General features: G+C 49.7%; 1 protein-coding gene across 1 annotated transcript; it reads right to left on the reverse strand.

Moving 5' to 3' along the window:
* Positions 1-2,532: 2,532 nt before the first annotated feature.
* SHC2 (SHC adaptor protein 2) lies at positions 2,533-23,265 on the reverse strand. Its single transcript, XM_021009047.2, is given in 13 exon segments — positions 2,533-3,561; positions 4,806-5,107; positions 5,817-5,975; positions 7,377-7,443; positions 7,945-8,116; positions 9,305-9,431; positions 9,639-9,690; positions 10,095-10,148; positions 12,023-12,142; positions 14,904-14,964; positions 17,575-17,645; positions 22,217-22,390; positions 22,392-23,265. Coding segments are annotated over 13 exon segments (1,860 nt in total). The 5' UTR covers positions 22,764-23,265; the 3' UTR covers positions 2,533-3,432.
* Between the last annotated feature and the right edge of the window lie 1,158 nt (positions 23,266-24,423).

Below are 24,423 nucleotides of genomic sequence, written 5' to 3' on the forward strand. Positions count from 1 at the left end.
ACTTACATTTTAATCTGGTTCAGGCTGCAGGAAAGTATTGTAGACTGCATCCCACCACAGTGTGTTTGATACCTCTGACCCAGGGCATTGAAAGTTTAAGTGAAGTACTCATATTTATCAGAGGCAGGATCTGAACCCAGGTCTTTCTGGCTTCATAGCCAGTTCTCTATTCACAACACTAGGCTACCTCTTATGGAGGAAGAGGACGAGAGGAAAAGTTGGGAGAGAATTTGGAATAGCCTTGGGTAAGAAGTTGGAGAACTCTTTGGGAGAAAACTGGGGATGTCCTAGGAGAGGGATGCACTTTCTGCGAAGTTAGTTTTTTGGAAGAAAAGTTGAAGTGTCCTAGAGAGAAGATGGGGAGCCTGAGAGAAAAGTTGGAATATCTTTTGGAAGTTGGAAGTCTTTGGGAAAGAATTTGGGAGACTCTGAGAGAAAACTTGGGATGTCTCTGAAGAGAAATAGGAGGACCTTTCTTTGAAAGAGTCTTAAAATTGGGGTAGTCTAGGAGAAAAATTGAGGCAGCTAGGTGGCGCAGTGGATAGAGTACTGGGCTTCGAGTCAGGAGGACCTGAGTTCAAATGTGAATCCACAGAGTCACAAAGAGTCAGATACAACTGAATAACAACAAGGAGAAAAGTTAGCACCTCTTGGAAGTTGGGAAAGGTTTTTGGGAGAGAAATTGGGAGTATCTCTTGGGGAGAAGTTGGGAGTGTAAGAGAAAAGTTCAAGGCGTCCTTGAGAGAGAAATTAGGCCCATGGATGATTCCCCGTGAAAACTAACTGGGGAGATTTTTGAAGGATGCTTTTCCCTGAGAGAGAAGCCCTCTGAGTCAAGATCTCCACAGGTGATTTATTGCACTGAAAAGCTCCCAGAACTTGGGAGTCAGAAGATCTGGGCTCAGTACTCTGTAATCTGGAGGAAGAAATTTCTTCCTTTTGAGTTTCATTTATCCCCATCTGTAAAATGGGCATAAAAATTGTTAGCTTACCCACCCTCCCAGCAGCATGATTTGTGAACTGCAAGGCTTCTAGAAGTAGAGACAGCACAGTAAGATGGAGAGAAAGCCATTCTTGGGGCCCAGAAGACCTGGTTTCAAATCCTGCCTCTAAGACATACTGGTGTGTTCCCAGGCACCTTGTATAGTCCCTCAGTGCCATAGGCCAGTGGGGTGCACCCCACAACATCGCCCAGTGCAGCAGGATCCAGATGAAAATGCAATTGGGAAATATTTAACAAAATAAATTAAAATACAATAGAATGTAGATAATGTTACTATGTAGTTTCCTAAGTCAGTGTTCAGCCAGCAGAGATCCCAGTTTTTGGTTTAGTGGCCCCTATTTCTATCTCAGTTTGACACTATCGGTATAGGCAACTCTGTGAGAGAAGGGTGCAGAGAAAGGACTGGCCTGCATTGGTAGAGGTTCCTCATTGGCAGCTCCTTACACCAATGAAATCACTGGCCTATAGAAATGGTGCAGGGGCCCTCCCAGCCTGCAGTTGTCCTCCTCCTCTGGAGGTTTGGGGGTGGGTGGGCCTGGGAGAGGTTTAGAGAAGAAAGCTCTTGGGTTGGGGCCGCCATACTCCAGGACCCGCAGCTCCAGCTCCTGGGGTGGGAAGGGAAGGGGAAGCTTCTTTCAAGACTGGGCAGCTCGGTGTAAATGAGCCAAATCATTTGGTCACTCCCAGATTTAATTATAAACAGGTTCTGAATGCCAAATATAGGGAGAGGTAACTGGAGGGAAAGAAATGTGGTCATTGACTGGAGTACTGGGGAAGGAAGTAGTGTGTAATGGCCATTGTTAGAATCTCTGGGCAATCAAGCCCACCTTCTCCTGCCCTGATCTGCTGCCATTGTTGTGTGGACCTGGGCAAACCTCTTTCCCTCTTTGCGTATTGGTTTATTACCCATCAGTAAAATGGGTATCTAGACTTAATGACCACGATGGCTGCTCTGAGATGAAAGGCCCTAGAGTTCTGGACGTTGGGAGACCTTCTTCCCTGCATCCCTGAATCCTCTGGTACCTGAACTTATAATGAGTTAACAGGGCCTGTAAGGAAGATGGAGAGTGAGGGAAATGGAGGAGCAGAAGGCTCCGCCTCCCAAATGCCAAGTTGCCTTCCCATGGGTTATCAGAGCTTCAGACCAGCTCATTACTAGCATCCATTCCAGCTCTGGGTTCTATAGCATATGGCTCCCTTTCCCCTAATGAGCATAAGAGATTGTCCCACCAAAGCTCATACATTAGTGTTCCTGAGTGGTGGGGGAGGGGAGGTAGGGAAGAGAAGGGGGTGGTCTGGGCAAGAGCAGGACCAGAGATCTTGGGTCCTACTGTCATTCTATTCCAATCCTCGCCTTTGTTCTGACCCTACCCCCATCCAGCTTGGGGATCTCCAAGCACCTTAACTTGACCTCCCTACCCCCCAGGAATGGTGCACCCACATTTTACAGCTGGGGAACCCAGGCTCCAGTCAAGAAGTGGGCAGCATCGTGTCTGCCTCCCTATGGAGAATGAGAATGAGGTTACCAGTTTGGAAGTCATCCATCATTTTGTTATTATTATTTGTTTGTTTAAAAAAAAGTCAGAAAAAGTTTCATCTTTGGTATGAACACATTCACGCCAGGTGAATGAAGGCAGGGAAGGGGGGCTGGGGCTCCCAGAGACCCAGATTGGCCCGTCCCCCTGGGCCTGGGGAGAAGCAGCAGCCAGTCCTTCACTCAGAAGGTGAGCAGTGACAGCAGCAACTCCAGGCTCGGTGCTGGGCAGAGACACACGCATCCAAGAGCGAAAGAAGGTCAGCCCAAAGCTGGGGCCTTTAAGGGTTAGGACAGGCAGCAGATGGAGAAGGAGCCACCTGGGAACTGGGGACAGCGAAAGGAGAGGAACCATTGCACTCCAGAACAAGAGGGGACCCTAGAATGCTGAACGTCTAGACTGAAAGGGATCCTAGAACACACGCTGTCAGAGCTGGGAGGAACCTTAGGGAGCCCGAGTCCAGCCCCTTCATCTTACAAATGAAGAAAGTGAGGGCCACGGAGGGCAGGAGCATATAGCTTCTGCCCACCCAAGATTACGGTTCTGAAAGTCTACCTTCCCAACTCAGACATTCCATGTTCTAAAGGCCCTCCTAGCTCTGACATTCCATGTTCTAAGGACTCTCCCAGCTCTGACATTCCATGTTCTAAGGACTCACCCAGCTGTGACATTCTGTGTTTTAAGGGCTCTCCCAGCTGTGACATTTTGTGTTCACAGGGCCTTCTCATCTCTAATATCTTATGTTCTACGTTCTATGATGCAGTACATGTGAGGAATGGTTGAGGGAAAGGACACTTGTAGCCTGGCCTCTCTATCCCTCTTTAGACAGCCCAGTCCTAGGGACCCCTGGAAAGCAGACAGCACCCTTTCCCTGGGACACATGCCTAGGCCAGGTCAGGGTTCTCGCTTCACCACATCACGCAGGTGCAGTTCACTCTCAGCGGCCAGGATGGGCTGTCCATTCTGCAGATGGTAATCAATAAGGTGGCTGATGCTCTCAAACAGCACATCCTTGGTCCGTACCTGCAGCACAGAGGAAACTGATCAGGGAGGGGGAAGGAAATCCTGGTTAGGGGGTAGAACAGGCAGGGGGGAGAACCTGAAAGAGAGAGAGGTCTAGCCTTTGGGATCTGCCTTCTGGGCTACGATACAAAAGGAAATGCCCTTTCTGTCTTGGATTAGAAAATTTGGACACATTCCTCTTGCTCCCAAGACAGACACCCCCACGCACATACATATACTGCACACCTTTCCGACTGCAGTTCAGAAGCTACCAGCTGAACACCCAATTAGTTAGAGCAGACAGTAGGTACCTTTAGACTAGGGGATATGACCCCATAGTAAGGGCACAAGATGCATCTGTCCAGGCCCAGTGAGATCTGAAAGTGCCCTTGTATTGTACTTCTGGAAGAAGTATGGTCAGGCAGACCAAACCAGGAGGCCTCACTTGTAGTCTCTCTTCTACTACTGACTCACTGTGTGATCACAAGTGAGCCTTCTCCTTCTCTGTGTCACATTTCCTCCATTTGGACAGGATGCTCTGTAAGGTGCCTCCCGGCTCTGACATTCTGTATTCTAAGGTCCCTTCCAGAGGTGACATCCTGTGTTCTAAGGCCCCTCCCACAGAATTTCAGAGATGGAAGGAATCTTAAAGGTCGTCTAGTCTTCTTTTGACTCCCCTTAGCTCCCTTTCCACCCCACCCCTTTCTGTAAAATTGTCACGTATTTATTTTGAATATACTTGTGTGTCTGTATGTTGTCTGATGGAATATATGCTCCCTGGGATACATGCTTTTTCTTTGCCTATGCATCTATAGCTCTATCTTTGTGCCTTTCTGTCTTTCTCTCTTTCTAACCATCTCTTTTTCTCTCTCTCTCCCTTCCTCCTCCCTCCCTCTCTTTCTCTCTTCCTCTTTTTCTTCCTATCTCCCTCCTCTCTCTCCCCCTCTTTCTCTCTCTCTCTCTCTCTCTCTCTCTCTCTCTCTCTCTCTCTGTTCCCCCCTCCCTCCCACTCTTCCTCTCTCTTCTTGAAGCCAAGGACTGTTTCATTTTTGTCTTTATATCTCTAGTGTCTAGGGCAGTGCCTGACACACAGTAGGTGCTCAATAAATGCTTGTTGATGTATTCAACTGGAATAGCCTGGGTGATTTCTATGGTCTCTTTTAGCTAGTTCCCAAATCCCCTCCCAGCTTTAAGGCTTAATGTTCTGTGTTCCCCCACCCCCAGCTCTGATGTCTGTGGGTGCTAGTCTCTTCTGGCCTCCTTACCACGCCCTCAGGGTCCACCAGGAGCAGGTGTTTGGGCTGTCCACCGTGCATGCCTGTGAGAACGTACTGTCCAGGGTTCGTGACGCTATCCCGCACCAGGAAGTCCCCATCAGCCCTAAGCAGCTTCTCCGCTGCCCGCCGGCTCATCTTGCCGTGGTACCAGGGTTCTCGGCGGAGCTGCTCCTCTGTTGGGGCGATGGGAGCTCGGCGAGTGGGTGGGCTGGGCCACTGGTCCTCGATGGGGATGGGACCGCTGCTGGCCACTGAGCACTCGTGCAATTTCAGAGCATCTTCAAAGGGCCCTACAATCCCAAGAGACCTGGGGCTCAAGTCTGGACTCTGCCACTCGCTAACATACTGTGTACCTCGCCAAGGGGGCCTAGGTTACCTCAATTATGAAGTGGGAGTGGGTAATCTTGGGGTCACCTCCCACATGGGACTTTTTTGAGACATGGATGAGAGAAATGATGAGAAAAAGACTTTGTAAATTTACTTCTCCTTCAGAGCAGAGTATCCAACCATGTCAGATTAAAGGACCATAGGCTTTTAGAGTGGGAAAGGATCCTGGGGTTCCTTCAGGCCCCCCTCTCTCATTTTATTGAGGAGGAAAATTAGACCCCGAGACCTGCCCAAAGTCACACAGCTAACAGTAAGTGGCAGAATCAGGATTTAAACCCAGGCCTTCAGCCTTCAGCTCAATGTTCCTCCCATTAGACCAGGCTGAATAGAGCCATCAGGTCTTCCCTCCCAGCCTAGATGATCCCAGAGTGCTGACTGTCATCCCCTTCACACCAGGGACTCCCCGAGAGCAGAGGCTCTGTGTCTTCCTCTAAGGGCTCCCTGAGGGCACAGCTGGGAATCTCCTTCCTACTGGGAGTTCTTTGAGGGGAGGGACTATTCCTGCCTATTAGACTGGAGCCCCCCCATCTCCAGGCTAGAGGCCATATTGAGCTTTCAGATTAGGAGCTCTCTGAGGACAAGGTCTTGCCTCCCTTCCTTCTGCCATCATACTCATATCAAAAAGGTCCTTCTTGGGGCTCTCCTCCGGGGCAGCAGGCTCCGTCTCCCAGCTCTCCAGGTTCTGTGTGTTCACATACATGTGCTCCTCATAGTTCCGGGAGCCCAGGGGCCGGCTGTCTGCCTGCAGGTAACCGTCATCACAGGGCTGGCCTGAGAAAGGGGGGTGCAGAGGGGCTTAGCAGAGCCAGGCTACCCAGGGAGAGGAAGCAGGGCTGAGAGGTACGATGAGAAAGATTGAGATTGGTGGGTGAGGGTGGGAGGAATAATCAGGAGAGGTGGGCAGGGCCAGCCCCCTAATTTCCCCTGGATAATTGGACCGGTTTTGGGTTATAATTATTCTTTGGAATTTGGGGGAAGGGCAGGAGGAGAAAAAGGAAAGGAGAGAGGGAAGTGAGGGGATCATAGATTAAAGGTGGAAGGGACCCCAGTGACCTTATGTCAACCCCCTCATTTTATAGAGAGATTAATAACTTGCTGAAGGTCACAAGGATAGAGGCAGCATTTGAACCCAGACCCTCAGACTTTGAAGCCAATGCTGAAGAGAGAAAACTTAGCTTGCTATCCAAAGCCTCACACAACCTCCCTTTCTAGTTTCATGCATTCTATAAATTGTATAATATGTTGTTCCCTAATTTCATTCTACCATCTCCTAACTCCACACCTCTGCATTAGCCATACTGTACCCATGCTTGGAAAGCACTCCCTCCCCACTCCCACCTGAAGGTTGAAAATCTTTTCTATCAAGTCCCAGCTCAGGTGTCACCTCTTCCATAAATCTCCAAAAAATCTATCTCTTCCTCCCCTTCCCCCATCCCCTAACCCTCACCTCATCCCACACCCACCTAAAAATGGTCTCCCCTTCCTCAGGTTTGCCTGGAGAGCATTGTCTGGCTGTCTCTTGGTCCTTGTCACATTATACATTGTATGAAGTTTATCTATGAATAGCATCTCCCTCCCACCGCCCCCCCCCAATAGATTGTAAATTCCATGAGGGCTATAAACATGTTATTTGTCATTTTGTATCCTTAGCACAGCCCCCTCAGGCATAGTAGGAACTTAATAAATGTTTGTTCATTTTATTAGAAAATAGAAGGAAGGAAAGAGGGAGAGAGGAAAGGAGAAAGGAAGGGAGGGAGGGAGGAAGGAAGGAAGGAAGGAAGGAAGGAAGGAAGGAAGGGCAGGAGGAAGGGCAGGAGGAAGGAAGGGGGAGCAGGACAGAGGGAGGAAGGAAGGAAAGAAAGGCAGGAGGAAGGAAGGAAGGGTGAGAGAGAGGAAGAAAGGGACAGTGAGAGAGAGGAAGGAAGGGAGGAAAGGAGGGAGGGAGGAAGGAAGGAAGGGCAAGCAGGAGGGAGGAAGGTGGATAAAAAGCAGTAGGGAAGGGTAGGGGATAGGGAACCCAAAGTGTGACTCCGAAGGGTTGGGGGGCAGGCTGCCAGCAGAGGTAGGGTGTCAGGAAGGCAGTCATGGCCGATCCTGACTAATATTGGCACTCAGCCCATCAGGATCCTCTCTCCCCAATCACAGCATGTTTCCTCTCAGGGAGACTCATACCAGGGAGGCTCAAGTCCCAGTGCAGGCCAGCTTGACTCCGTTGCTCTCTCCGGGCAGGTGACCCAACCTAGGAAGCAAAATTGCCAATCAGCATTCCCTTCCTCACCTTCTCCTAATCCTTCTCTCAACCCTGTCCCCTGTAGCCCTACCCTGCTCTCTATCCCTTCCAGCCTTCCCAGTCTGGCCCTTCCAGCTACAGCCCCAGACAGATTTCTTTGCTGCTTCTAATGCCTTCATCCCTTCTTCAGACTGGAAGTTCCCCAAGGACAAGAACCATATCTCTCCCTCAAATCAGTGGCTTCCCAGGGTAGGAAGCACATCCTTCCCCTTTCTATATCTCCCCCTGGGCTCTGACATCCATGGGAGGGGGGCTGACCATGTATCCCCCACCCCTCCCCATTTTCTCTGTTATACCACTGGGATTCTGAGACAGAACCTAGGAAGTCCTATTACCCACCCTGGAGATGGAGAGGGTCTTTGGAGTCCCCGGCCCTGTAGGAGTATACCCCTTATGGCAGCCCCTTTCCCAGGGGCCCAAGATTCCCTGGAAAGATAGGCACAGCCTGACCTGGCTGAAGGCGCCAGAGCTGGGTGGCTGGGTGTGGACATAGCTGGGCGCCCAGAGCCGGGAGTCCACCAAGCCACCTAGGGGCGGCTCCTTCCCAGGGATGCTGTTATAATAGTCGTGCTCGGTAGCATCCTCCTCCTCACCCCAGGCTGATTCCTCATTCCCCATCATCCTAGGCCACAGAAACAAAGTGGGAGTGGGATGGTGGGGTGGGGGTGGTAGGGCAAGCTTCCTTTAAAATCCTCTATGATCTCAGGGGGTCCAGGACATCATGGGGCATCAGAGGCCTGGATGCTAGGACCCCTCCCCCCCAACAACAGGGAGAGAGCATGCTCTTCAGACAGTGCTATGTCCACTGTCCTCTGCTGAGTCACCAGGAAGCCATGGAACTGGGGGGGCAGTTGGCAGAGCTTGGCATCACCACAGTGCCAGCAGAGGAGCCTACTTTTTCTGCGTATCCCTTGAGAACAGAACCAAGATTCACAGGAGGAACGCCACGGAGAGGCAGATTTCAACTCAAAGTAAGGGACAAATTTCTAACAACATCTAGAAACAGAATGGGCAGCCTCCAGGGCAAGTGAGCTCCCCATCCCTTATGGTCTTCAAAAAGAACACTGCTTATTTGGGGTGCTGGAGCGTGGGTCCCTATTCTGAGACAAACTGGACCAGGTGCCCTTTAAAGTCGTTCCAACTCAGACTGTGATTCTAGCAGCCTTGCATGTAGGGTGAGGGAATGGTCCAGAAACTCACAGCATCAGAGAGTCAGAGCTGAAAGGGACCCCAGAGGCTGTCTGACTCAGCCCTCATTTTACAGAGGAAACTGAGTCTGAGAAAATAAAAGAGGCCAGCACAGATAATAAGCATCAGAGATAGGATCTGAACCCGAGGCCTCTGACACTGAAGCCACCATACCACGCTTTCTTCTCTGTCTCCTCCTACAATGCTAGCACACAATAGGCACCCACCAATCCCTAGACAGAAAAGGAATCAATGTGAAGGGTTACCTTGAGGAAGAGGACCTTATGGTCACTGCATCCAACCATATCATTGTACAGAGAGGGAAACTGATGCCCAGCAGGGAGTAAGGGCTTAGAATCACAGAATCTCAGATCTGGAAGGGACTTCCCAGGGAATATCATTCAATCCATGTCTGAACAGGAATTCTCTTTAGGGCATTCTTGACAATCAGCATTGCAGCCCTGGAAGACCTCCAGTAATGGAGAACCCACTACCTCACCGAGGCAGTGAGTCAGGGGCAGATCAAGTACTCAGACCTGGGGCGCCTTCCCCCACACCATGTCTGCCTCATCCTCTGAGCAAGGTGAGGCCAGACCAGGGCTGGGGATGAGGACCCCTTTACCTTTCAGGAGGAATGGCCACTTTGGGGGGGCTGTAGAGATACTGTTTGAAACGCAGCTCAAAGGCTTGGCCTACAGTGCTGATGACGTTCTGGGCTAATCCTTCACAGCACTCCAGGATGTGACAAGCTATGGAAGAAGGCAGAGAGGAGGAGACCAGAGAGCATGTCACATGAAGCAGGATCCCAGGAGCCTCAAGTCCCCACTTTTCCCCCTTAATACCTCCCTCCAGCTCTCCCAGGAAAAGTTGTCTGCATTCTTAAAAGATCAGGGGCATCTCCAGCCATCCCCCAGATGCCCTATTCTCCCCTTCTCCCCAGCCAAGAGCTGTCTTACCTCTCTGGTTAATGGGATCTTTTGCCACATAAGCCACATAATCCGTCATGTCCTACAGATAGATGGGAGTACACAGAGTGAGAGAGGCCAGACCTCCTGCCCCCCACCCCACCCCAGACCCTGGAGCCTGGGATTCTGAGGCTGGTCCACAGGGCCCAGGGTTTGGAGAGGGGTTTCAGATGAATGTAATTGGCAGAGAGCAAAGACAATGTCCAGGGCCAACAGTAGGGGGAGCTGGTGAGGCGGTTGCCTGGCAACAAGGGGTCCAGCTGGATGCAGAAGCAAAAGGAGGCAGTGATTGTGGTGGGAGGGATGGGATACAGGAAGAGAGGACTAGGTGGGGAAGAACCTGGGTAGGAGGAGAGAGCGGGGTGGGGGGGAATGAAAGGAGAAGATTAGGGCTGAGCTGCCCCCCAGAGGAAGGCTCCCAGCTCCCCCCTCACTGGTAGGGCTTACCGTGTCGCCACCGGAGGCGAAGGAGATGGACTGCATGTGATGGTTAGCGATGATCTGTCCCGGGCAGAGAGGCAGAGATGGGTTACAATGAAGCAGGGAGCTAAGCCCATGGGGCAAAGCCTGGGGAGGACCTTGGACAGGTTAGGGACCCTCCTCCCTGGACAGGGCAGACCAGTAAGCTGGGAAGGAGCCAGGAGTCTGAGATATCAGCCCCAAAGGACCTTTCCAAGCATCATCTGGAATACTGCATTCCTCGTCAGATTCTTGGGCTTGGCATCATGCCACAGGCTCATTACTCCTCTCCCTCCATCTGATCTCCCTCCCTGCTCCAGTGCAGGGACCCTGGGACATGAGTGTACTCACATGCAAAAACATGTGGTGGAGCGGTGGAGGGTCACATCAGGCAGTGCTTGGGAGCACTGGATGCAAAGCCTCCTCCAGGTTAACATATGTCCCCGTTGCATAAAATCTGCATTTGCTTATATTCACACTTCCAGACTTCCAGTTGGATCCCAGGTTGTTTGTCCTGGGATTCCTATTCTTTTTCCCCATTGGCCTTTGTCTCTGCCTGCTCTCACCTCCTTCACCCCAGCCCCATGCTCAGGGGCAATTTCTGCCCCGCTAGAACAAAATCTGCTCCTGTCCTTGTTGAGGACCCTGAGGTCCTGAGGATATTGATAATAGTAATCATAATTTATATAACACTTTAAGGTTTATAAAATACTTGACAAACATTATCTCATTTGATCCTCACAACAGTCCTGAGAGGTAGAGGATATTGTTATACCCATTTTACAGACGAGAGAAGGTTAAGTTGATTTGCCCAGGGTTACATAGCTAGTGTCTAGTCAGAATTCAGATTGACTCCAAATCTGGCACTCTATACCCTACCCCACATAGCTGCCTGATGGGGAGAAAAGTTCCTAATTTGATCCAATTCAACAAACATTTATTTAGCACATACTACGTACCAAGTGCCAGGCGGCAGGTTAACTAACCCTAACCACCCCTGGCCACAATCTTCAGCTTCTCCCAGACCACAAACCTTCCGGGGAACCCAGGAAAGAAACCTACAATCTGACACGTCCCAAGTGATACAAATCCTCACATACACAGAAACATTCAGAGACAGGTCAGGGGATGTCAGAATGGGAAGAGATCTTAGAGATCATGGAACCCAAAGCCTTCCTTTAGTAGACAGGGAAACAGCCCCTGAGAAGGGAAGAAGAAAGGCCAGAGGCATACAGTGTTTCTGGAAGAGCTGGGTTACACACTCAGACGTGATGACAAAGTGAGACACTTGGAGACATACTCAGACACTCAGAGACACACAGACATTCAGAGACAGACTCACAAACACTCAGACACACATAGAGATGGGAATATGTCAGTATCCATACACTTATCTCATCACATGTTTATGAGAGGCATGGGGAATGGAACATAGAGAGCTGATCTTAAATCCAGGCAGACCTGGGATCATGTCCAGTCCCATACACAAACACTGGGTTTGTGACCTTTTACCCCTCATCATCCCTCTTGTAAGACAAGTTACAAAGGAACTTTCATGAAGGAATTTTCCTTCACTGATAGGAGTAATTTCCTTACCTGGGGGTTCCCTATACTAATAAAATCGTAGGTCTAGTCCCCACTTCTATTCACATATGCATGCTTTCACACATACATACATACATACATACATGGACATACAGACATAACACCCTACCCTTCTCTCACTTTTCACCCCCAGGGATCACTGACCATCCCAGGAGAGGAAGAGATTTCCTGGGCCCACAGGTGAGTCAGGAGGAAGCAGGTGGACCTGACCTGGCTTGGTACCCCATCGCTGTTACCCAAACCAAGGGCAAGAAATGAGGATGGAGTGGGTCAGAGGGTGGCAATCAGGTGGCACCAGGGTTGCTGCTTACCTGGTGAGTGGTAGGCACCATAAGGTTAAGACCATCAATGGAGATGTTGATTGTAATGCTCATACCAGCAAAACGGAGGTTGCTCTTCCCAAGGATGGAGAACAGGGCTTTGTTGGGGGCCTGCAGGAGAAGGGAAATGATACCCCTTCGGCTGGGTTCAGGCCTTGGCTGGGCCAGGGCATGAGACCGGAACATTCAGAAAATGAACAGGGTGTAGAGTCAGATCTAACCCACAGGAAAGACTAAGTTTATGGGGGGGGGATGGGGGAGAGGGGGAGATTACATTCTAGAAAACAATTTGGAATTAGGCAAAAAAAAGTCATTAAACCAGCCCTTCCCTTTGACCCAGAGATCCCACTCTAGGCATATATCCCCAAGGAAGCCAAAGACATGAAGGTAACCCCCATATATACCAAAAGATCCAGAGCAGCCCTTTTTGTGGGTAACAAAGAACTGGAAATGCAGTGATTGCCTGTCATTTGGGAAGTGGCTAAATAAACTATGGTTCATGAATGTCACGTCACATTACTGTGTCCTGAGAAATGATGAATGCAGAGGATTTAGAGAAGTGTGAGAAGATTTCGATAAATGGAGCCAGAGTGAAGTCAGGAGAACTAAGAACATGACGGACCTTTTGAGCCAGAGAGCCCACAACGGGGCATATATTCCAAAGAAGTCAGAGATGGGAAGAAAGACCTCATATGTGCCAAACTATTCCTTTTTAAAATTTATTTTTATTTATTTATTTATTTATTGGTGAGGCCCTGAGTCACATAGCTAGTGACTATGTTATGTGTCTGAGACCAGATTTGAACTCAGGTCCTCCTGACTTCAGGGCCGGTGCTCTATCCACTGTGCCACCTAGCTGCTCCTAAAAGCACTTTTTAAAAAAAAATTGTATTAAGAAGTTTTAATGTTGCTTTTTTAAAAATGCCATTTCGAAATAACTCCTCACATCTAATAATAGCCTCCCTCGTATAAAAAAAAAGCATAGTTATACAAAAATGTGCCAACTGTATCTGACAATGTTTGCTTCATTCAGTATTTGTATCCCACCCCCTCTCTGCTGAGAGGTGGGAGGCATATAGCAGGTCTTTAGGGTAGCAAGAAACTAGAACCAAAGTTAATTGGGGAATAACAAAAAGCAATGTGGTATGTGGATATAACAGAATATTATTGCACCATAGGAAAAGACAAATCAGAGGAATTCGTACAAACATGGGAAAATTTGTATGAACTGATGCAAAGTAAAGCAAGAGGGACAAAGAGAACTATAGATACGATGACTATAGTAATACAAATGGAAGAGGCGCAAAAATAAAGCCATGTGGAGTAACTGTCATGATTAATCTGACCCTACAGAAGGGAGGAGGAAGAACCACCCTCCCTTGTTAGTGAAGTGAGAGATCATGACTGAAGAAGGTGGCATATAATCAGACCCAGTTACTGGGCTAATGGGTTTTGAATTATTGCTTTTCTTTGTTATCATGTGTGTGTGTGTGTGTGTGTGTGTGTGTGTGTGTGTGTGTAAGAGAGAGAGATCTAGAAATAACTGTGATTTAAAACAGAAGGCATGGATATCCAGTAAAACTTGTTTTTTTAAGAAAAGAAAAAGGATTGATGCTCTGAGTTCCTGCTTAAAGCATGGGACAAGATTCAGCATTTAGGATGGGGAAACATCCGGGTTTGTAGGAGGTTCTAGGTTTCAGGTTGAAGATCAAATCTCAGTTTTAAGGTAAAGATTTAGCTCCAGACACAGGGGGCATCTCGGCTTGTATCTACTGGGACAGTTCTAGGTGTGAAAGAAACTAAGGTTTGAAGCTGTTAGATGGGTTCCAGGCTTGGGTTGGAGGGGAGCAATTCACAATTCCGTAGTGCTTTAAGGTTTGCAAAGGACTTTCTTCACAGCAGTCTTGTGAGGTAGGTAGTGCCTGTATTATTATCCTAATCCAGGATATCTGATCTGGATATGCAATCCAGAATTTGTTCTGTGAAGTTTGGATTCGGTCAAAGGGCCGCACTTAAGGACCTAGAGGGTCACATGTGGCCTCGAGGCCACAGGTTCCCCACCCCGTCCTAATCTATATAGATTAAGAAACTGAGGGTCAGAGAGGGGAAGTGATTCGTAGCTAATAATTGTAGTGTCGGTTCTAGGTGTGAGGTTTTTGGAAGGTCTAGGAGTGAGACTGGAAGTTCTAGGTATGAGGTTGGGGAAGGGTCCAGTTTTGAGGCTGGGGCTCTAGATGTGAGATTGGAAAAGGGTCCAGGTTTAAATCTAAGTTCTCTGTGAGAAGGTGGAGAAAGATCCAGGTTTGAGGATGGAGATTCTAGGTGTGAGGCTGGAAAAGATCCAGGTTTGATATTATGGTTCTCAGTGTGAGGTTTGGGGAAAGGTCCAGGTATGAGATTGGAGTTTTAAGTAAGAGGTTGGGGGAAGAGTTGAGGCTCAGGGTTCTAAGTGTAAGTTTGAGAAAAGGTCCAGGTGTGAAGCTGGGGAAAGATCAAGCTTTGAGACTTAGGGTTCTAGGTCTGGGGCTGGGAAAGCACCCTGGTTTGAGTGGGGGGGGTTCTAGGTATTGGGCTGGAGAACAATCCAAGTTGGAGGCTCCGAGTTCTAGGGATGAATTGGAAATCCACCATGTTGGGAAAGCTAACAGTTCCTCATTCAAACCCATCAAACCCTCCTTCTAGTCATTGCATTCCCCCCAGTTATAGATGAAGGGAACCCATATCTTCAAGGCACTGCTCCTTTCTCCCTCAGCCCCCCACTCCCAGGACCCAGGTAGTAGCTGACTTCTCTTTTTTATGATCTAGACTCCATACCCTCCTCAGCTCCTATTCTCCTACGACAGAGTCTGCTTTTCCCTGAAGCTTCACCCACCTTTTTCTTCCAGGCACCTCGGACACCAGGCACTGCTTCATAAAGCCTATTGATCGCCTCCCTGTGGGTAGAGAGCATCCTCATGTGAGAGAGATCGAGGGTAGCTCAGGGAGGAGGTCAGGGCTTGAGAACTCTGGGAAGGGGAAGTCATCCCAGCAAGGCTGTGCAACTGGGAGAGTTACAGGTTTAAGTTGAGGGGTAGTCACTGATGATAATGATGCTAACTTCCACCCCACATTTCTTTATTGTTTTAAGTTTTTACAAAGCATTTCTCCCACAACCCAGCATGTTAGAGAAGGGAAGCTGGGTGGTTCATTAGGAAGAGTACCAGCTCTGCAGTCAGAAGTCCTAAGTTCAAATCTCACCTCTGACACTTACCATCATCTCTGTGACCTTGGGCAAGTCACTTCAGTTTCTTTAACTGTAAAATGAAGGGGTTGGACTAGAAGACTCTGAGGTTCGCTGGGTTAGGAAATTGACATATTTAAAGGTCTCCCTTGTAGAAAGAGGGTTAGATTTGTTCTTTTTGGCCCCAAAGGGCCCAACCAGAAGCAATGGGGGAGGTAAGAATGTGGCAGGGAGGCAGATTCAGGGTTAATGTAAAGGGAGACTTCCTAATTCAATTCAAACTCAATTCAAATTCCAACGTGGAATGGGCTGCCTTGTGAGGTGATGAGTTTGCCCTTACCTGAAGTCATCAAGGAAAGACACTGGTGGGGTATGCTGAGGTAGGGCTTGTTTTATCTGCTATAAGTTGAACTCAGTGGACACTGAGGTCCCTTTCAGCTCTGGCATTCTAGGAAACTCAGTGAGAAGGATGGAGCTCGATGAAGGGAAAGGAGACTCAGTGGGAGGGCTGGGGGAGCCCAGTGAGGGTGATGGGTGGGTCATTAAGGGGATGTGGGCCCAGTGAGATAACAAGTCTTCATCAAAGTGGTAGCCAAGAGCAGAAAGAAGGGAGAGGAGCCTCGAGTCTGACCGAGACTCTCTGTTTAAAGGAAGAGCTTCAGAATCAGGCTTCCTCCATTCCCAGGGGACACAATCCCAGGCCCTCCCTCTCTTGGATGACCTCACTAGCTCTAATGGCACTCCCACCAACTCTCCTGGCTTGCTCCCTCTCCCCCACTACCACATCTCCCTGTTTGGCCACAAAGAAGATGATAAATAATACATGGCGCCCCTCCCCCTTCAGCTCCACCCTCTCCAAGTCTGTGTCACAGCTACTGATCCGAGCCCACGTCTTCCCTTCCTGCTGCAATAGGGAGTTTCCACCCAATCCCTTCTACTTTTCTCACCTTTTATCTGCAGTATTCTGACCTCTCTTTACCTCTGCCCTTCTCTGCCTCTTCCCCCTCCTCATCACTTCTGCCCTTCTCCCCTCTCTGCCTGTAGCAGGTCTATGGGCAAGGAGCTCTCTCTGCCTGGTTGTGCCGGAGGCAGGAGGAGGATGAGACAGAGAGAGAGAGAGAGAGAGAGAAGAAAGAGGAGGAGGAGGAGGAGGAGGACGAGGACGAGGACGAGGACGAGGACGAGGAGGAGAAGGAAGAGGAGAAGGAAGAGAGGAGACAGAAAAGAAGAAGAGAGGAGAGAGACAGAAAGGGAGGAGAGAGAGGGAGAGAGAGAGAGAGAGACAGAGAGACAGAGAGACAGAGAGACAGACAGAGAGACAGACAGAGAGAGAGAGAGAGAGAGAGAGAGAGAGAGAGAGAGAGAGAGAGAGAGGTTGAGCTAGAAATGACCTCAGAAGCCATTAGGTATAACCTCCTTGGGAAACTGAGATATTCAAGAAGGATGTGACTTTCCCAGGGTAATAATCATCAGATATGGTTTAAGTCATGTCCCATTTTGGGCAACCAGACAGTTCCATCCCTATGTGACTCTAAACAAGTCCCTTCCCCTCTTTGAACCACATGTAAAAAGAGGAGATTGGCCTAGGTGGTCTCTAAGATCCCTTTGCTGTCTGCACAATCCATGTTCTATGTTCTAAAGGTTCTTTCAGCTCTGACATTCTCTGGTCTAGGGCCCCCTGCAAGCTCTAAAAATAATTCAGTGCTTGCTTCTATTTATTTTTTTAAATGTATTTGCTGAGGCTGGATTTGAACTCAGGTCCTCCTGAATCCAGGGCCAGTGCTCTATCCACTGTGCCACCTAGCTGCCCCCTTTTTATTTTATTTTATTTTTATTTTATTTTTTAATTTTTTTTTCAGTGCTAGCTTCTACACGTAGAATTCAGGACACTCACATTCTAGTGTGCCCCTGAAGAGCTGTCTGTTCCTTTCCCTTCTCTCTGAGACTCAATTTCCCCACATTTAAGTCGGAACAATAATCTTAGGTCTGTCTCCATGGGACTGCTGTGAGGATCAGATGAGATAATGGATGGGGAAACTGCCTAGCAAGCTGAAAAGTGCTCTCTAGACTATAAAAGGTCTTGTAAATGGTAACAAACTTAGTACACTCTCAAGTACCCAGTAATTTGAAGCATTGTACAAACATAAGAGATTATTGTCGTGACTATGGGTCCTTGAGGATATAAAACTCCTCCAGGCACAAATTCCCCTTCCTGACTCTTGGCTTCAGCATCTGACTTCATGGGATGAGTCTGTCTGTCTGCTCAGCCAGCCCCACCCTATCGCCATCCCACTCCAAGAGAAAGAAGAGCCCTTGTACTCACCGGGTGACTTGGGTTCGGGTGTTAAAATCCAGGGACCTCATGGAGCGTAGTACCTCTATGCAGCCCATGTACTGAGGGAGATAGAGTGAGAGAAAGTCAACCTCCAGACCCTGAGCCTTTGGCGGGGCTGGCAAAACTAAGGATGGATGCTTGGAGACATGAATTCCTCATTCAATCCCCTATCTTGTCACAAGATCCTCAGCCTTGGGGCCTTTGCTCATGCCATCTTCCACACTTTGAAGGGGCACTACCCTCCTCATTTATGGATGCTGAAATCCTTCCCATAGCCCACACCTCTTCCCCTTCTCATCTGGGTATGATCCCTCCAACCTCACCATCTCCTCCTGGATTCTCACTCCTCTTTGGGGTTTGATGGCCCTAATCTTTCCTTGTTCACCTCCAACTTCACTGATTGCTACTTCTCAGTCTCCTTTGCTGAATCTTTATCCAAAGCTATTAGCTGGGGGCATCCCCCGAGGCACTGTCCTGGGCCCTCTTCTCCCTCTATACTCAGCAACCTTCCATAGCTGTAATGGTGCAGATGATTCCAGGATCTATATATCCAGCTGTAGTCTCTTTCCTGAGCTGCAGTCCCACATTACCTATGGCTTTTTGAACATCTTGAACTGCAAGTCCTATAGGTACCTCAAATTCACCATGTCCAAAACAAAACTCATTCTATTTACTCCCCCTGCAAAACAAACAAACAGACAAAAAACCTTCCTTCTTCCAAACTTCCCTGTTACTATGAAAGGAACCACCAACCTCTTGGTCACCCAGACTCTTCATCTCGGTTGCCATCCTCAACTCCTAACTCTCTCCCCCCTTGTATCCAATCTTTTGTCTTCCGTAACATCCTTCACACATACTCCCGTCTCTCCTCCAACACTGCCCCACCTCATCATCTCACATCTAGACTCTTGCATTAGCCTGCTGGTGGGTCTCCCTGCCCTCAGCTCCCTCCCCAGAGATAGATTCTCTGCAGTCCATTCATCACTGGGCCATCAAACTGGTCTTCTGAAAATGCAGGTCTGACTATTTCACCTTCCTACGTTATTCCAATGGCTCCCTGTTATTTCCAGGATCAAATATAAAAGTTTCCTTGACTTTTCTTTTTTTTGAGGCAATCTGGGTTAAGTGACATAGCTAGTAAGTATCTGAGGGCAAATTTGAACTCAGATCCTCCTGACTTCAGGGCTTGATGCTCTATCCGCTGCACCACCTAGCTGCCCCCTCTTCTTGACTTTTAAAGTTTATCATAATTTGTCCCTTCCCTACCTCCCAGTCTTCTTATACTTCACTCCCTTCTGAGTACTCTATGATCCTACTACCCTGGCCTTCTTTCTCTCATTTACACGCAACATTCCATCTCCCACCTCTCTGCCTTTGCACTGGCTGTGCCCTATGCCTGGAGTGGTCTCTTTCCTCACCTCATCCTCTTATGTTCCCTGGCTTCTTTTGAGATTGAGCTATCCCTCCTTCTGCAGGTCCTTTCCATGTCCCCTTAGCTGCTAGTGCCTTCCCTCCCATCTTATCTTCTTTCAACTCTGTCTATATTTTCTATGTTTCCGGTTATTTATACATTTTCTCCCTCTGCCTCCTTGAGGGCAGGGGGAATACTTTCGCATTTCTTTGTAACTCCAATGCTTAGCACCGACTGACTGACTATGCAGTTCTTTTTCTAATCTGTATCACTGTTACGTGTAAGCATGCCTTACTCCACCCCTGGACTGTGAGCTCCTTTGTGGCTGACACTGCAGATGGTGTAATGGTTTATCTCTGTGTCCCCAGACCTTACTTAGCACAAAGCCTCATACCTAGTACATACCTAATTAATGTTTAGTTGACTTCACCCAACAAAATCCCCCGCTGTGGGGAAGACAGAGCACTAGAGTCTGAGGAAGACCTAGCTTCTAATCCTGACTCTATCCTTGACTGGCTGTGTGACTTTGAGCAAGTCCCTTTCCCTTACAGGGCCTCAGTTTCCCCACTATGCCCCATCTCCCACCTCCCTGCCTGTGCCCCATGCCTGGAATGCTCTCCGGCCACACCACTGCCTTTTGGTCTCTTACTCAACTAAGCTCAAGTAACGCCTTCCAGGGGAGGCTATTCCCTAGCCTCCATCTCGAGGTGCTACTGACTCCTCCTCCAAAACTGCCTTGCGGGGGCAGCTGGGTGGCGCCAGTGGCTAGAGCACCGGCCCTGAAGTCAGGAGTTACCTCAGTTCAAATCCGGCCTCAGACCAAACACTTGACACTTACTACTAGCTGTGTGACCCTGGGCAAGTCACTTAACCCCAACTGCCTAATTAAAAAAAAAAAGAACCAAAACTGCCTTGCATTTGATTTGCAATTGCCCTTACCAGTACATGGCATTTCCTCCATCAGAATGTGAGCTTCTTAAGGACAAAGACTGTTTAACTTTGTCTTTGTATCCCAGCCCTCAGCATAGGTCTTGGTGCACGGTAGCATTGAATGAATATTTGTTGATTGACTGATGATTTGATTTATGAGATGATTTCTGAGTCCCTTTCTAGCTCTGAAATTCCATCGTCTGCATTGCCTGTCATCTCTGACATTCTGTGTTCTAAGGTTCCTTCCACACGCTGATATACTATGTTCTAAGGACATTCCTCTCCCCATCCCACCACCCCTGACCCAGCAGCTAGGTAGTACAGATAGAATGCCAGGCCTGGAGTCGGGAAGACTCTTCTTGAGTTCAAATGTGGCCTCAGATGCTTACTGTGTGACCCTGGGCAAGTCACTTAGCCCTGTTTGCCTCAATTTCCTTATCTATAAAATGAACTGGAGAAGGCAATGGCAAACCATTCCAGTATCTTTGCCAGGCAAACCCCCAATAGGGTCATGAAGAATTGGCATGATTGAAATGACTGAACAACAACAAAAGGAACCCCCCAGCTCTGATACTCTATGTTATAAGGGCCTTCCCAGTGGCAACATTCCTTGCATCTAGGACTCTGAACCCTTCCCCAGAAACATGGGGGATTGCGGACTCTCTCAAGATTCTTTGGAGAAATCCCCAGGGCCAGAAAGGGTTAAAGGCACTCTGCCTTTCTCTTTCAATCCAGTTAGACTCTGGCCCAGGATCCCACACATCCTCTAATTCATCTGGGAAGGGAGCAGTGCCCAGGGGCACTGCTCTAAATTAATTAAGGATGAAATGAGGAGCCTGGAAGATGTGATTAAAAACCTGATCACCCCTTGGACTAGCTGGCCTGCCATCCTGACAGACTGGGGTTGGATAAGGGGAAAGATCCTCCCAGGGTCCCCTTCCTTGCCACTCTTTCCCTTCTCCACTATCCACACACCTTCTCCCAGCCCCAACAGCAAACGAAAGAGTTTCCTAATCTCCTAGGATCAGAAAATTTTAGTTCAGGGGAAAGCCCTGGGCTGGGAATGAGGAGATCTGGATTTGGAGTACTAGCCCCATCTCTGACACCCAGCAAGTCACTTCTATTCTCCAGGACCCAGCTTCCCCATCTGATAAAATAAGAGAGTCTTAACCAGGTGTTTTGGGAAAGAGGAAATCAGACCACAAAGTACTGAAGAGATGGGGTTACAACCTGTCTTGTTTGCAAAGGTTGAGTAACCAAGCCATAGAGAGAGCTTAAGAATCTAGATTCCCACCAGTCACCATCACTATGACCAAGCAAAGAACCAAGGGTTCCCATTTCCAGGTATTGCCTTTCAGTGATGAGCTAGGACCCCAGAAATCAGGCCTTTCAGAAGTCACCAGGGAGAGAGTTATCCAGCCCTCAACCTTTTGCAGGACTCTAACTTCTTGAGAGCTTCTTCAGAGAGGAGACTAATTCATATTTTGTTTTCATCTACCCAGTAACTAGCATATAGCAGATACATAAATATTTGTTGAACTAAAGTTAAAGGGTGGTGGTTAAAGAAGGCATTCTGGGAGAATCCCAAATCACACATGAAGCTTGCCAGAGAAAAGGAGAGGTCGATCTGGGGGAAAGGGATGATGGAAGCTTCTAACATTCCATGATACATAAATTCTAAGATTCTTCTGTCTTTTTTATGCTGGCCCCATCTCTCACCTTCACAGTCATTCTGACCTGATGGGGGTATTTCTGCAGGGGGAGGGGGGATCTGAAATGCTCCTTCCACATTGGTTTGCAGACACACCCTTCCGACTTTCCCTCTTTCCAGAACTAACTGGGATCAGGAGGAGAGAATACCTGCAGGGAAGGGAAGTCAAAAGAGCATCTAACCCACACACTACCGTGTGTGCTGTCTTCCCACGTGACACCGTGGGAACTTGGGGGTGAGTGAGGTTTCACTATGAGGGTCAGACCGTGGGAGAGGAGACGAGTGGAGGGGAGAGGAAGGGAGAAGGGCAAGAGGGAGAGCCTTCTGGGGACCCTGGGCTGGCAGGCTTGTAGTAAATAACTCGGCCCCCAACGTGTGGGCCTCAGTTTCTTAATTTTTTAATTTATTTATTTTTTAAACGGGAGTTGGACTAGATGCTGTCTAAGGTCTCATTCAGTTCTGACAATTCGCAGACTTTTCATGACTCTAGGGGTACACGCTTAGGGTGGGGGGAGCCAGTTGCAAGGCTGGGGTGTCCTAGGAGAGGGGAGGAGGAGGGCGGGGGCGGCTGCACTCACCCGCACGATGTAGGAGACCCCAGGCCCTAGAACCCTCTCGTCCGGGTGCAGCCAGCCCTGCGGGGGCTTGTGGATAAAACTGCCTTTGCGACTCCACTCATCGCCGGCCGGCGTTGGTCGCGCCCCGGGCCCGGCCCCCCGAGCCCCGATCCCGGCCCCGGCCTGGCGGGCCCCCGGCCGCGCCTCGGCAGCGGCTCACCAGCTGCAAGGAGCAGGGGCTGGCGCACACGGGTTCACAGGCGCCCAGCACCGCTGCCAGGCCGGGCCCAGCCCCGGATCCTGGAGCTGCCACCTCCTCCAGGCCGCCGCCCTTGGTGGCCGGCGCCGGGGCCAGCTCCTTGCCCGCGCTGGACGGGCTGCGGCTGAGAAAGGCGGCGGGGCCCGCGAACTTCCACGGGGACATCCTGGGCAGGAGCTTACAGAAAGTGGTGGGAGCATCGGGTTCGTCCGTCCCGGCCTCGGACCCGGGCCTCGGGGTGGCCGGGGAGGCGGGCGGGGGAGAAGACGGGGCGCCGGGGCCGGGGCCCGGGCCTGCCCGGCTGCTCATGGCCGGGCCGCCTGCGCCCTAATGCGCCTCCAGGGCTCCGCTCCCCTCGGCTCCCTCCTCTCCCCCCACTCACCTCCCCAGCCTGCCGGCCGCTCCTACCCTGCTCGCCCCCCTCCCGGAAGGCCCCCAGAGCACGATGATGTCATGCTGAGCAGCGCGGCAGCCTCAGCGCGCAGCCGCGGGAGGGGGAAGGGGACGGAGTTCGGGGGTACCGCAGCCCCCGTTTCCCTGCCCCCATCCTCCCGGCCGGCTCTGGAACAGGGTGCCCCACCCCCTGCACCGCTGGGACTGAACAATTCCCAGCTCCTACAGCCAATAGACCCAGATCCCCTTCCGACTAGTTCTGGCACCGAGCTCCGCTGGTGATGGAAACGGAGACTTCTCTTGGTTACAGCCGGTCCTCGACCCCCAGTAAGTCAGGAGCGAGGTGTGCTTCCAAAAGGCTCTGCTAGTCTGCACCCCAGAACTCACAACCTTCCCACCCTTCTCTCCCTCCGTTCAGGGAATATTTTCCCCCTATCAACATCCTAGTCTTGGCCCCTCCCAGCATGGAGAACATCTATGTAGAACACCCAAGAGCTGGAAAGGTTGATGGAGGAGGCAGAGAAGCAAGCACAGCCTTCTCCCCACCCACAAGCATAGATTTAAGGAACCTTTCAACTCCCACAGAGAGTCAGAGAACAGGGGAGTCTTCCCCTTCTGTATTGACACCTCCCTCTGGGAGGTTAGAAAAGTCCTTTCTCAACTCAGGACCTCACTTTCCCCATTTGTAAAACGAGGGATGAGGTCTTTCCCTGCTCTGACGTTCAATGTTCTAAGGGTTCTCCCAATTCTGACATTGCATGTTCTAAGGGGTCTCCCAGCTCTGACATTCACTGTTCTAAGTGTCCTCCCAACCCTGACATCCTATGTCCTGAAGACCCTCCCAGCTCTGACATTCTGTGTTTTAAAGGTTCTTCTAGCTCTGACATATTATGTCCTAAGGGCCCTTGAACAGCTCTGACATTCTATGTTGTAAGGACTTTCCCAGCATTGACATTCTGTGTACTATGTTCCAAGGCTGCTTCTAATTAATTCTAAACAGTCTTTGGGGCTCTGCCTAGGTCCCTGGGTTAGGGACTTAAGGCTAAACTCCAAGAAATGAGAAAAGGAGGAATGTGCATGAGGCTGGTGAGGTGAGATGGAAGGACAGTGGAAGCTGAGATAAAGGAGGTGGTTAGTAGCTCAGGCTCCAAGTTGGATCAATAAAATGGAGAAACAGGATCACAGACTCTGGTGCCCCACCCCCTGCTCCCTGGGGAAGTGGGGTTAGGAGAGGGGGAGGCTCCAGAGCAGATGGGAAGGAATGAGAGCAGCACAAGCAGCCAGGATTGGCAGCCCCTGGCTGGAAACAGGGTAAGGGAGAGGTGGGATTGGTGAGAGTGTGGGCGTGAGTATATGTTTGCTTACCTCCATTTGCACGTTGTGTGTGTGTGTGTGTGTGTGTGTGTGTGTGTGTGTGTGTGTGTGTGAGAGAGAGAGAGAGAGAGAGAGAGAGAGAGAGAGAGAGAGAGAGAGATGAGAGGCTACTACACCTTCCAAAGGGTGCTAGATTCCCTGAGTAAAGGAGGCATTTCTAGAGGGTCCCTCTTCTGGGTCCTACCTTATGGATCCATGGCTA

This window comes from Phascolarctos cinereus, unplaced genomic scaffold, assembly GCF_003287225.1.
Source record: "Phascolarctos cinereus isolate Bilbo 61053 unplaced genomic scaffold, phaCin_HiC Scaffold_4;HRSCAF=312, whole genome shotgun sequence".
NCBI classification, from domain to species: domain Eukaryota; kingdom Metazoa; phylum Chordata; class Mammalia; order Diprotodontia; family Phascolarctidae; genus Phascolarctos; species Phascolarctos cinereus.